This window comes from Saccopteryx leptura, chromosome 9, assembly GCF_036850995.1.
Source record: "Saccopteryx leptura isolate mSacLep1 chromosome 9, mSacLep1_pri_phased_curated, whole genome shotgun sequence".
Taxonomy (NCBI): Eukaryota; Metazoa; Chordata; class Mammalia; order Chiroptera; family Emballonuridae; genus Saccopteryx; species Saccopteryx leptura.
Window position 1 is genome coordinate 71,242,223 of NC_089511.1, and position 14,252 is coordinate 71,256,474.

The window sequence follows — 14,252 nt, forward strand, 5'->3', positions numbered from 1 at the left end:
TGAGTTCATTCAGAGCCATGAGTTCTTTGGGATGTGAATCCACTCATGGTCATTGGCCTTGGAATAAAGACTCCTTAATCTAACTACTTGCTTGTGTGGCAAAAACATTTGTTTCCTCACTGTCCAGATATAACAGGCTGATGGGAAAGGTCTTTCATAAATGGCTTCAATAAAACTGCCTGGGAAGGGGATTTGGTAGACATCAAGAAAGAAAAATACAAAGTGGTAGTTAGCATAGGGAATATAATCAATAATATTATAATAATTATGTATGATTCCAGGTGAGTACTAGAATTAGTGAGTACTGAATAATTGTTCAGAATTAAACAATTGTCTGACAACTATTCTTCTGTATCTGAAATTCATATAAAATAACATTAAATGTCAACTGTAATAAACGAAAGTTAAATAAAAACAACAAAACTTCATAGTCTGACTTAAAATGTTCTTCCCAATGACTGATGTGTAGCCATCAGACCTGTAACATCTACAGAACTGTTTTAGAGATGACACTCAAATATACCTGGCTTACAGTCTTTAGGCTTTGTCAATCGCCCCTCACATCCTGTTACCCATTCTCTAGTTGACTTTTTTCCTAATATACTTAATGTTAGAACAGGGTTTTTTTGGTAATTCATTGTATGAGAAAAAATATATATATAAATGCTAGATGAGCCTGACCAGGTGGTGGCACAGTGGATAGAGCATCAATCTGGGACACTGAGGACCCAGGTTTGAAACCCTAGGTCACCGCTTGAGTGGCGGGCTCACTGAGCTTGGGATTATAAACATGACGCCATGGTCACTGGCTTGAGTTCAAAGGTCACTAGCTTGAAGCCCGAGGTCACTGGCTTGAGCAAGGGGTCACTGGCTCAGCTAGAGCTCCATCACCACCCCATCAAGCATGCATGAGAAAGCAATCAATGAACAACTAAAATGCTACAACTACAAGTTGATGCTTTTTATCTCTCTCCCTTCCTTCCTGTCTTGTCTGTCTGTCTCTTTCACTAAAAAAAAAATTAAAAAAAAATGATGAATTCTGCCCTGGCCAGATAGCTCAGTAGGAGCATCATCCTGAAGCACAGAGATTGCAGTTCAATCCCTGGTCAGGGCACATACAGGAACACACTGATGTTCCTGTCTCTCTCCCTTTCTCCCTTTCTCACTAAAATAAAAAAAATTAAAAAACATTTTTTCAGTTAAATAAATAAATGCTAGATGAATTTAATAACAAAAAGAGCACTTTTAGGTTCAGACAACAACATAAACTGGTTTTCTGAAAACACTTAAAAAAATTTCAAATCATTTTCAAAATGTCTGATATGTTGATCTTCAGAGAACTTATCTAGCCTTTAGAAATCCATTTTGGCCTAACCTGTGGTGGCACAGTGGATAAGGCATCAACCTGGCACGCTTTTTCACTGGTTCAAATCCCTGGGCTTGCCCGGTCAGGGCACATACAGGAAGCAACTACTACGGGTAGATGCTTCTCACTTCTCCCTCCTCTTTCTCTCTCTCCAAAAATATCAATAAATAAAATCTAAAAAGGAAAAGAAAAAAGAAATTCATTTTGAAATACAAATGAGCCAAAATGATTTTTAAAGATTATTTATGCCCTTCAGCTCAGTGGCTGACACAGAAACAATTCTGAGAAGCCGTGGCCTTGGCAACCTCACACGTTCACATAGGCACACATACGGGGCTTTGCCAGTAAGGTATGGAATGGGCACATGAGTTTGGTATCAAAGGTTAAATGTTTCATCATACTCATTCAAATTACATTTTAAAAATTATTATTTTTTGTATTCTCTAACTTTTGATTTTCAAATAACTAGTTGCAAAGAATACAGAAATTCCAATGCATTTTATGTAATATTTTAGGAGAACTTTCATTTTTCTTGATTTATCATTGTTTAAAAATATTCATAATAGCTTAATGAGGCTCATGACAGTGCCTGGCACATGTAGAGGTAGCCTTTTATTGCCTTTAAGCACTGTCACACCAGCTGACTGCCCCACTGGTCTTCAGAAAGCAAAGGAGACCAACTGGTCTGAGGTGAGCTGGCAGACCAAGCACCCCATCCATTGGACACTTGCAGATCAGCTTTAAGTCCACAAGGGCTACATCTCTTCACTGATGCACTTTCCCAGGTATTGATAGTAAAAAACATAAAGCATTTATTCATTCCATCATGCAGCCAAACAAAATAACTTGAAGTCTCCTGAAGCCATTTTAACCAGACATTCCAAAACCTCCTGCAACTACTATGCGGTTAATACCATCAAAAACCCTCCCCACCATAAACAAACAAACAAAAATGGTATTGCTGCTCTTCACATGTAAGTGCTACTCCATATCATTGAACATTTCTTAGATTTTCCAACTAATAACTATGTAAAAGCCTCAAAAAACCTGAAAATACTATTCCAGCTATACTGTCACCAGCCAGAAGTAAAATTCTTCTCCATTATTTACCTATTAGCTAATTAAATTTTGTTCATTAAAATAAAAAAGTTAGACTTTTATCTTTATAAAGTATATGCAATTTTCAAAAAACCCAAAAATTTGTTTTCATTGCATTGCTGAATGCCTGAGGGAGTTGAATACAAATGAACATTTAATAGCCCTGCAAACACCATTCAGCACTTCCCCTAGGTCAGTGGTCCCCAACCCCCGAGCTGTGGACCGGTACCAGTCCATGGGCCATTTGGTACAGGAACGCAGAGAAAGAATAAATAACTTACATTATTTCCGTTTTATTTATATTTAAGTATGAATGATGTTTTATTTTTTAAAAACGACCAGATTCCCTGTTACATCCGTCTAAGATTCACTCTTGACGCTTGTCTCAGTCACGTGATACATTTATCTGTCCCACCCTAAAGGCCAGTCCGTGAAAATATTTTCTGACATTAAACCGGTCCGTGGCCCAAAAAAGGTTGGGGACCTTTGCCCTAGGTTATCCATGTTAATGTTACATAAAAATAAACTGAGAAGAATTCTTCTATGCTAATAGCTTAACATTTTAAACTCCTGTAATAATTCTCTTCTGGCCCAATTTTAATGATTGGCCATAGGAGCAATCTATTTTTATTTATTTGATACATTTAGTGAATACATCATTAAGCCAAGCCAGTTTCTGGCATTATGGGGAAATACTAAAAAAAATGAGAAAATTTGTTACACTGAGAATACAACAAAAGGAAAGTGCAAAGCTCCTCTCCTTCCATCCCTTCCCCCCTTAACTTGAAAGTGGAGTGTCATACATTTCAGAGAGCATAAAGTATATATGCTCACAGAGATAGAGGTTCAAAAATCACCTGGTCCTCAGTAACAGGTGGCCAGGTATAACCTCGTGCCTGTGATTCTGGGTAGGGGTTCAGCACCTGTCTGTTGGTTAAGCAACCTGCCTGCAGTTTAGCATCAGCCTTTGCGGTGGGTTTTTTCCTGAGCCTTTATTTCTATCTGGATTGAGGTGCTGAGCTTTCTGCTATTGGTGTTGCTTTACCTAAGTCAAAATTTTGGGGGGGAAACCTGGCAAGCATAGAAATGACCAGTTATTTTGACTACTATTCTCATCAGGTATCTGGTCATGAGGGACAACTTCTGCACTTGACAAATTCTGGAACTCATTTACTGTATTGCCTCTTTTTCCAATAGCTCTGCTAGCAGTAAGGATGGCACTCTGAATGAGCTTCGAGTTTCACCTCTTCTTTAGGGCTCACCAAACTTTCTTCTTCAATTTTTTCATAAATTCTTTCCTAAGCCTTGGCCTGAGCCATCGCCCAAGCCTCTGGAGGCCAGGTGATCATTGCCACCCTCACTTGAACATCTGGGGCTTTAGCTGGAGCAGTCTTAGTGGGAGCTCCTGCAAAGAGAGCTCCTTGATATACCGATAACGGCACACCAATAAATGAAGCTGGGATTGTAGGTGAACAGTCTCTTTCCGATTGCTCAAACTGTGGGTAGGGAGGAGTCACAGCTGAAAGAGGCCCCAAGGTGAGAGCTGGCATCCCTGAGGTGTGTGGGGACAGACCTAAGACATTCGGATTTAATCCAGGAATTAAATGTACTTGAAAATTCATAGAATATCATTTTCCTAAGACTCTCTGATTTTCTTTATTATCTCCTCCTCAGCGTTGGCACATTTGAATATTGTCATTAATTGTAATGGTGCAGTTAACACAGCGTCAATTCCTGCAATGGATATCATGATTTTAGTGTGTGTCTTGCTCAAATATTTTTTAAGAGTTCTTCCTTTTTAACCAATAAAATGGCCACCAAAGTTATTATGGGCTAAAATTTTCAAGGGACTCTCTTCTGAGAATTTCTTATCTTGAGCTTCCTTATACATAACCTCCAGAACCTCTTACAAGCCAAGAGGTGCCTTCAGGGCTAAAGACAACAGCAACTGAGTTCTCAGCAGCGCCCGTATTCTCTTTACAATGAACATCGGTTTTACATGGTGTTCCGAGTGGTGACACCTTCTTTTCCTCTAATGGCTCCTATGAATTGGGGGTGGGGGCCCCAGCAGATGTACAGGCAAGTCACACAGTTTCTGCTTGAACACTGATCCTGGAAGACTCCTGCCTCTATGAGCTCCTCTGCCCAAACCAATGATAAACTCTGGGCTGCTATGAGGGGTCCCGCTGGTCACAATGCCCTTCAAAACATCATTTCAACTAGACTAGAGGCCATTTTTAACGTGAAGTTCTCCAACTAGAATCCATTCCATTTTTCTGAAGTTTGTCTAGCTTGGCCCCTACTGAAATAGGTACCATTTACGATGGCAATAATCAAGTTAGTGTTCACCTGCTCACAGCTTTCCACCACTCTATACTGGATTATAGCTCACTATCCAGCTATCCAGCCCCTCGAGTGAAGCCAAGTCTTCATGTTCTATACCTTTTACATTTGGAACAGATGGTGCAACACTGTCACCAATATCCAGTGCAGTCCTCTCTTCATTCTGGATACAGGGGACCTCGAACTCTGTGAAGCACAGCTATAACCCACCCCAACTGAGGAAGGAGTAGCCTAATGCAGAAAAGCAACATTCCTTCCACATTCCCTTGAGATTTTGGTAATTAGCAGCTAAACTTGTTCTGAACCTAACTCAACAATGATAATCCCTGAAATGATCCCCACCCAGCTACTCCCATTAACAGTTGGGCCAGTCCACCAAGCATCAAATTCCTTCCTAAGCCTGCTCCTGCGTAGTCACTGTAAGCCTCTGAAACAGTTTTAGATTTATAGAAAAGTTATGGCGATACTACAGAGTTCCTAAATACCCTGTACCTAGTATCCCCCTATTATTAGTACCTTATATAAAGATACTTGTCATAATTAGTGAATCAATAGCAATGAATTAGTATTAACTCAAGTCCATTTTTCATTCCAGGATCCCACATGACATTTAGTCATCATGTCTCCTCTTGGGTATGAGTTTCTCAAACTTGTTTTTCATGACCATGACTGTTTTGAGGAGTTCTTGGACTTATCTTTTTCTCAAGATTATACTAGATTATGAGTTTGGGGGAGGATGGCCACATTTAAAAATGTATTTTAATAGTATATTCTTTTTTTTTTGGAGATAGAAACAGAAATGGGGATGAGAGAGATGAGAACCTGTAGTTGCGGCACCTTAGTTGTCCATTGATTGCTTCGCACATGTGCCTTGACTGGGGGTTCCACCTGAGCCAGTGATCCCTTGCTCAAGCCAGACCCTTCGGGCTCAAGTCAGTAACCATGGGATCATTTCAATGATCCTGCACTCAAGCCAGAGACCCACGCTCAAGTTGGTAAGCCTGCACTCAAGCCAGATGAGCCCATACTCAAGCCGGCGATCTCAGGGCTTCGAACCTGGGGCCTCAGCATCCCAGGTGGATGATCTATTTTCACTGTACCACCATCTGGTCAGGCTAAAAGTACAGGTTCTTAAGATGACTCTGTGACAAGGTGCCAAGGAACTGTAAAACTGTTAGCATTAGCAACACCATTTTAAAGAGGAAAAGTCAGGCCCGCTACCCTGCCTCTAACAAAAAGAATGCAAGAAGAGCTTGCAGGGTTAACTGAGTCAGCTAGTCACAGTTTACTTCCTATAGTTCTCTGGAAGGACTGGCACCACTTGCTACAAAGAGCAAAGAAGATAGAACTTATCTGAAAACCCCTTCCTCCTCTTTTCTTAAAAGCCTTTAAGAAACAATGTTTACGTACCTTAATTAGAAATTCCTACACTAATCCTCTGACTCACCCTCCCATTTTGGAGTCATGAGAGTGAAGGGATCATAAGCCCCTTACATGGAAACCTGTATTCTGTAACATTTTATATGCCTTCTAATAATCACCATTTTGAAATTTTGAAAATTTTGTATGTGCAAACTTGCAAACTGAGCAAGCAGGAACTTCGAACTTCCTGATAACCTAGTTTTGCTTTAACTGTTATTTTTGCTTTAACTGCTAGTTTTACTTTAACTACTAGTTTTGCTTTAACTGCTAGTTTTGCTTCTGTAATCTGTCACTTGCAGCTGTTAAAAATTCCTTGTGACTTTAGCCTTTATAAACTCTGTACCCCAACTCCTCGAGGCTGCATGATTAGGAGTCTGAAACCCTGTGCAGCCAGCCAGCTTAATAATAAACTCCTCTTTGAAATCCTTCTAAAACTTTGGTGTCTCTGTGGAACTCGCTGGTCACGGTATAACAACTCATCACTACTGATGTTGACCTTAATAACCTGGCTGGGTAGTGTTTGCTAAGTTTCAGCTGTCAAGTTATTCTTTCCAGCCCCTTTACCATACTAGACTCTTTTGAAGGATCTCACTGTGCACAGCAGATACTTCAGGAATGAGGAGTATACTCCACTTTCTTGAGGGTGGAAGTATTTACATAAGTTATTTGGAATTCTTCTGCATGGGAGATTTGTCTATTCTTCCCCAATTGTTTATTTATGCAATCATTTGTTCATATCAGTATGAAATCATGAATATTTATTTTATACTTTGGGTTATAATCCAATACTACTTTCTTTGTTGGATCTGGGCTTCCTTTATCACCCTTCCTTTTTTTTTTTTTTTTTTTTAATCTTTTTGCCTTTACTCCAGCTGAGTAGGCAAACAAATCCAAGTAATATGTTCTGGATTGGGGGAAAAAAGAACCAAAACAACAGTTACATTTTAAACTTGACTTCTTAGCAAACATGGGCCGTCTGTTCTTCTATGCGATACTGTGCCAGGGCTCTCTCTTGCAATTTAGCAGGAAAGAAGCCAGCAATTTAAAGCTTCAGAAAATCCTGATTAAGCTCTTCAGTCTTGGCTCCTGGTCAGCAATGACACTTTTACCATCAGCACACATTGTTTCTGTTTTAGTGTCACTGCCTACCTCCCTTTGCTTCGGGAATTGATTTTAGAGAAAATCTAGTGAGTAGATGATAGTAAGTACCAAGATTTCCACAAAGCAGTATTTTAAATAATATATTTTTAAAGTAAATATTTGGGCTTAATTGAGATGAATTGTGCATTCATCTCAATTATTAGGTGATTGATTTTTTTTTTTTTTTTTTTTTAGTGAGACAGAGAGAGGGACAGATAGGGACAGACAGGCAGGAAGGGAGAGAGATGAGAAGCATTAATTCTTCATTGCGGCACCATAGCTGTTCATTGATTGCTTTTTCATATGTGCCTGGGGGGGAATGACTCCAGCAGAGCAAGTGACCCCTTGCTTAAGCCTACAATCAATATTACTCTACCCTGCAAAACTATCACTTAGAATCAAAGGACAAATAAAGAGCTTCTCAGACAAGAGAAAACTAGAGTTCATCACCACCAAACCAGAATTACAAGAAAGGTTAAAGGATCAAGAAGAGGAAAGAAGGAAGGAGGAAGAAGAAAAAGGATGAAAAATATGAATAAAATGGCAATATCTACATATCTATCAATAATTACTTTAATGTAAATGGATTAAATGCTTTAATCAAAAGAAAGAAGGTGACTGAATAGTTAAGAGGTATGACCCTTACACATACTGCCTACAGGAGACTCACAGCAGACAGACACACAAAGCCTGATAGTAAAGGGATGGAAAAGGATATTTCATAAAAATGGAAACAAGAATAAAAAAAGCTGAGGTAGCAATACTTATACTAGATCAAATAAACTTTAAAACAAAGGCTATAAGAAATTAAGAAGGACCTAGTAATTCCATTTCTGGGCATTTATCCAAAGAAACCCAAAACATAAATTCAAAAAGATATATGCATCCATATGTTCACTGCAGCATTGCTCACAATATCCAAGATTTGAAAGCAACTTAAGTGTCCACCAGTAGATGAGTGGATAAAGAGGAAGTAATGTATATATTCAATGGACTTGACTCAGCCATAAAAAAAGATGAAATCTTGCCATCTGCAACATGAATAAACCTAGAAAGTATTGTGCTGAGGGAAATAAATCAGAGAAAGACAAATACCATTATTTCATGTATATGTGGAATCTAAAACACAAAATCAACAAGCAGAATAGAAATAGACTCACAGATATAGAGAACATTTTGATTGTTGCCAGGTGGGGGTGGAGGGGTGCGTTGGGACAATGGGTGAAAAAGGTAAAGGGATTAAGAAGTATAAATAGTCATGGGGATATAAAGTACAGCATAAGGAACATAGTCAATAATACTGTAATAACTATGTATGGTGTCAGGGTAATCACTTTTTAAGTTATATAAATGTCTAATCACTGGGTTGTATACCTGAAACTAATATAACATTGTATGTCAACTATAATTAAAATATTTAAAAATTATTTAAAAAGTAAGAAGTCCTTAGGGACTCTCTACAGTTCTGTCCAATAAATATTCCTGTGATGATATAAATGTTAAAAAAAAGATGACTTATGATATGTGGATTACATTTTAAATAAAACAAAATTTTAAAAATAAATAAATAGAGCAACTGAAATGAGTATGTGGGAAAGGAAAGGAGAAAACAGTAAACACAAACTATCAGATTTTTTCTTTCCTGGAATTAAGGGGAAAGTTTACTTAGTTAATTATAGAAGTTCAGCATTAGAAAGAACAATGCTTTGTCAAATGTTTTGCTCCCCCATTCTTTAACCGTTTGAAGGCATGGGCATACAATTCTACCATTGCAGGTGAAATGGTGCATCAGATGTAGACACAACAACTTCAGACTCTTCAAATTTTCTTACCATTATAATTGGCTGCCTCGGGATCATCCACGTTCATGGCAATCACTTTCCAGTCAGTCTCCCCTTCGTCGATCATAGCCAATATGCCCAGGACTTTCACCCTGATGATTTCACCTCTTGCACATATCTGAGAGTCAATGACCACAGTCAGGACAATACTACAGAATAAAACTTTGGAAGAAAAGCTTAAGTTGGTGTATAGTAGAAATAAGGATGATGCCAAGCTTCTGCAACTTACCTGAAGATTGTTCCCTTAAGCAGTTTTTTAAAAGCTAAACAAGCAAATGCCTATCAGTCTGATCAAGGTCAAAAATGTGCCCTTACTACACATAGGTCCTAAGAAAATCAGTAACGTAGTTCAGGGTAATTCGTACTTTTTAAACTGTGATTGATTGTGCCAAAGAATAAACACTCCATAATTTGTTTCAAATGTATATTTTAATGTACTTTCTCTACCCTTCATTTTATAGAAGCCATATGACATCATACAATATAACTGAACTTTAGAACTTAATAAACTGAATGACAACTTTTCTTTCAGTTTACTATTTCCCTGAGCTTGAGAAATATCATGAAGACTTAGCACTACAGTCAGAATCTTAAAGCAACCCTAGCTGATAGAGGAATCCCTGCCATACTCTCCTACCCATGAGGTTACTTGGCTTAGGTCAGTTCCAAGGTTTGCCTTGTGTTGAGATGACATTTGCCTCCTAGTACCCTGCACCTACTGACCAGTCACCTGCCTGTAAAGCAATGCAGACTACATCCACTTCTTCCACATGTATGTACAGTCATTCTAGGAAAGGTTTAAATATACAAATTGTAATTGTACAAATTATAATATATAAATGAAATGAAAGCTTCTAATCACCCGAAGTGACATCATTATTTATATTTTTTAAAGTATGAACTTTATATAATCTTAGTACTAAGAAACACATTTCAGATTCCATTACCTTGCTTCCAATTTCACAGACATCAATTGGGTCATTGTCACCACAACAGCCAGTGTGTTTGTCATCATGTCCTGGGTCTTCCCAAGTCTAGGGGGGAAAACCACTTAGAAAACATCGTTCCTATACATGCTCCTGACAGAATGGATCATATTTGACGTTAAAAGTTAACATCACATGAGTCTTTCTGCAAAAATATTCATCTTCAGCTATTTTTTCTCATTTAAAAAATATTCTTCACATTTAAGAATCTTAACTGCAAAATAATTTTAATTAAATGCTAGGACTCCTATAATGCATAAAATGCTAAACTAAATTTAAACTTCAAAATAGGTAATGATCTATTTAAAACAAACAAAACTCAATCATCTGCCTAACTAGGTGGTGGCACAGCAGACAGAGCATTGGACTGGGACACCGAGTACCCAGGTTCAAACCCGAGGTTGCCGCCTTGAGAGCAGGCTCACCAGCTTGAGCACAGGGTCACTAGCTTGAGCGCAGGGTTGCTGGGTTGAGCAAGGGGTCACTCGCTCTGCTGGAGTCGTCCCCACCCCCGCCATCAAGGCACATATGAGAAAGCAATCAATGAACAACTAAGGTGCCGCAATGAATTAATGCTTCTCATCTCTCTCCCTTCCTGCCTGTCTGTCCCTATCTGTCCCTCTCTGTCTCACTAAAAATAAATAAATAAATCGCCTAATTGAGATGAATTGTGCATTCATCTCAATTAGGCCCAAATATTTACTTTAAAAATATATTACTTAAAATACTGCTTTGTGGAAATCTTGGTACTTATTATCAACTCACTAGATTTTCTCTAAAATCAATTCCCGAAGCAAAGGGAGGTAGGCAGTGACACTAAAACAGAAACAATGTGTGCTGATGGTAAAAGTGTCATTGCTGACCAGGAGCCAAGACTGAAGAGCTTAATCAGGATTTTCTGAAGCTTTAAATTGCTGGCTTCTTTCCTGCTAAATTGCAAGAGAGAGCCCTGGCACAGTATCGCATAGAAGAACAGACGGCCCATGTTTGCTAAGAAGTCAAGTTTAAAATGTAACTGTTGTTTTGGTTCTTTTTTCCCCCAATCCAGAACATATTACTTGGATTTGTTTGCCTACTCAGCTGGAGTAAAGGCAAAAAGATTTAAAAAAAAAAAAAAGGAAGGGTGATAAAGGAAACCCAGATCCAACAAAGTCAAAACCAGCCTACAAAAGAAGAATTTCAGCAATGTTTTCCCACAGGGATGATATTTCAAGGCTAAATACTGAATCAATTGAAGTACAAGTGCTATAATTAAGGCAGACAAGTGTCTTTGTAATTACCTAACAAGCTAGATGAGTTTGGCCAACTTTTGGTAATGTGTAGATTGTTTCACAGTGGATTCCACTTTAATAGGGTTAATAGTTAATCAAACCGAGTCATTTATCAATAGGAAAAAAATAATTTGAATATTTTGTATAAAACTCCTAAGTGCGCCTGACCAGGCGGTGGCGCAGTGGATAGAGCGTCAGACTGGGATGCGGAAGACCCAGGTTCGAGACCCCGAGGTTGCTAGCTTGAGCGTGGGCTCATCTGGCTTGAGCAAAAGCTCACCAGCTTGAGCCCAAGGTCGCTGGCTCAAGCAAGGGGTTACTCGGTCTGCTGAAGGCCCGCGGTCAAGGCACATATGAAAAAGCAATCAATGAACAACTAAGGTGTTGCAACGCCCAACGAAAAACTAATGATTGATGCTTCTCATCTCTCCATTCCTGTCTGTCTGTCCTTGTCTATCCCTCTCTCTGACTCTCTCTAAAAAAACAAACAAACAAAAAACTCCTAAGTTCCACAGCATTAGTCTAGCCAAACCAGAATTCAAACCATCATTTATTCATAACAGATATAACTCTAGTGATTCTTCATTCAAATGTTACATAAGGACCTACTATATACACTGGCATTGTGTTGGGGATCAATTCATAAACAATGCAGATATCCCTCCTCCTCAAAAGGATGACTGTTTAGGAAAATAAAGTCCTATTCTTACTTTACTACAGAGACCTTGGCTTAAAGAAGGAATCAGGATTCTAAACATAAAAGTCAACAGCTGTGTGAACTAAGTGCTTTATTCTTCACAGTAGCCATATGAGCTAAGTGCTATTAATATCTCAGGGGGAGACAGTCATGTCTCAGGGAGGAAGAGACAAAGACAAATTAGGTAACTTAGGAAGTGGCAGCCTTAGAATTTGAATCCTAGTCTTTCTGGAGCTAAAATAAGTGCTTTTATAATCATTAGCAAATCTCTTAATAGATTTACCACTCGTTCTTAAAAAAAAGAATTTGTATAGTTTATTAACTAGTCCATATAGAAAGATAAGTATGTATTTCAAAATAGAGCAATCTTTTGAATGTGAATTTAAACATTATAATATTTACTTTTCAGTTTATCTTGAAAATCAGTTACTCAAGGAATTATTAAAATGAGTTAATTCTCCCTTATGTTTTTAAAATCTATTATAGCAAAAACTTTCTGAAGGGTATTTAAATCTTCTTTGTAAGCTAAAAAGCACATTTCTAACAATTGCATAGAGACATACCTGAGGGATGGCACCATAGTTCCAGATATACCCTTTATAAGGGAACAGATTTGCAACGTAACGAAGTTTTCCTTTTTTCACATCTTGTTTAATTGGATTTAAAGGGTCTTTTGTAGCAATCTGCAATAAAAAATTTCAAATCATCGCATATTTGGATGCAAAATACTATTCAAATAAGAATTTGAGGAAATTGATTATAGAATACACATCCCCTAGTTTTACTGTAATGATATATTTTACTCCTAACATTTTTATAATTTGAAATAGAAGTTTCTCCATAGTCAGCCTTTAAGTGGAAAACATTTGAGATATGTAAGAACTATCAAGAAGAGAAAGAACATTGACTAATTCCAGAAAGCAAACACTAAACTTACCTGGAATAAATCCTAACATTTGAGAAATTAAATATTTGTATTAAAAGGGCAATATAAATATTACCAAATTTGGCTTTCCTTTAAAGCATTTCAAATTATTGAAATATATGAGTGTATTACATACAAAGTGTGGTTACATTAAAAAAGCTTAAGTAATATAAAACTCATAATAAATGTTCCTAACAAAAGCCAAATATCCTAAGTGTCATCAGAAGAACATTAACAAAATGCAACAGAAATCCATCTGTGGCTCGTGTGACCAAGGAAAGCCTGTTGACTCTATGAAATCAATGATGAACTGAAAAAGAACAAGACAGAGGAGAAAAAGACAATTCCAGGTTTTGGAAACTCCAGAAGCAAAGGTGCAAGGAAGGTAGGTCTGTAACATACGTGTAAACTGTAAATGGTTGAGTATAGTAGGAGAACAGAGGAAAGACTGGCAGGCAATGGGGGATTCAACAGGAAAATAAATTGGGACTAGAAAGGGGAAAACCTTGGGCTTTAGCTGTTTAACCTTTGAACAAATCAGTGTGCCTGGATCAAAACTAATATCCTACATCTGACGATTGATCAAAGATGAAACACACAGATGATGTAGTACAGAACTGTACACCTGAAACCTATAAAATTTTATTAACCAATGTCACCCCAATAAATTCAATAATTTTTTTTTAATCTATGGCAAAACATACCTCCATTTTTGCATTAGACCAGCGTGGTACTTCAACTACCATGTGGAACACATCCTGAAAAACAGAAGGTCAGATGGTAACAGGAACTAATTTGTTCTCTTCAATGAGCATGCCCTAGTTTCCCCAAAGTTAAACTGCTCATCATATCAGATCTTTGAAAATAATGGACTTCCAATAAAATGCATTTTAAAAATAAGACAAACTGATGAATGAAGAGACAAAACAAATACAGAATAATATTCTTGCAAAATACTATTCTGCAAAAGTATTGCAGAATCTAGGTGGTGGGCATATGGTTGTTCACTGTGTAATATTTCAAACTTTTCTGGATGTTTTAAAATTTTCATATTAAAATAGTTGGGGTGTGGGTTATATGGAAAGAATTTCTATAAAGAAAGGGAACAATTTCTAAACATAACAGAACTTGTATCAAGAGGAAGTCCATCTTTAAAGCAATCA

The 14,252-nt window shown here is 37.7% G+C and overlaps 1 protein-coding gene and 1 pseudogene across 1 annotated transcript in view; both read right to left on the minus strand.

The window, feature by feature from the left end:
• PPA1 (inorganic pyrophosphatase 1) overlaps positions 1-14,252 on the minus strand; it is a 57,094-nt gene that overhangs the window by 19,719 nt on the left and 23,123 nt on the right. The window contains exons 3-6 of the mRNA XM_066349064.1: positions 13,794-13,847; positions 12,728-12,847; positions 10,158-10,244; positions 9,202-9,328 (exon numbers count right to left, since the gene is read on the minus strand). Of these exons, the coding sequence (XP_066205161.1) occupies positions 9,202-9,328; positions 10,158-10,244; positions 12,728-12,847; positions 13,794-13,847 (388 nt within the window). The remainder of the gene's footprint in view (positions 1-9,201; positions 9,329-10,157; positions 10,245-12,727; positions 12,848-13,793; positions 13,848-14,252) is intronic.
• Positions 3,382-6,273, minus strand: LOC136381093 (insulin-like growth factor 2 mRNA-binding protein 3; annotated as a pseudogene).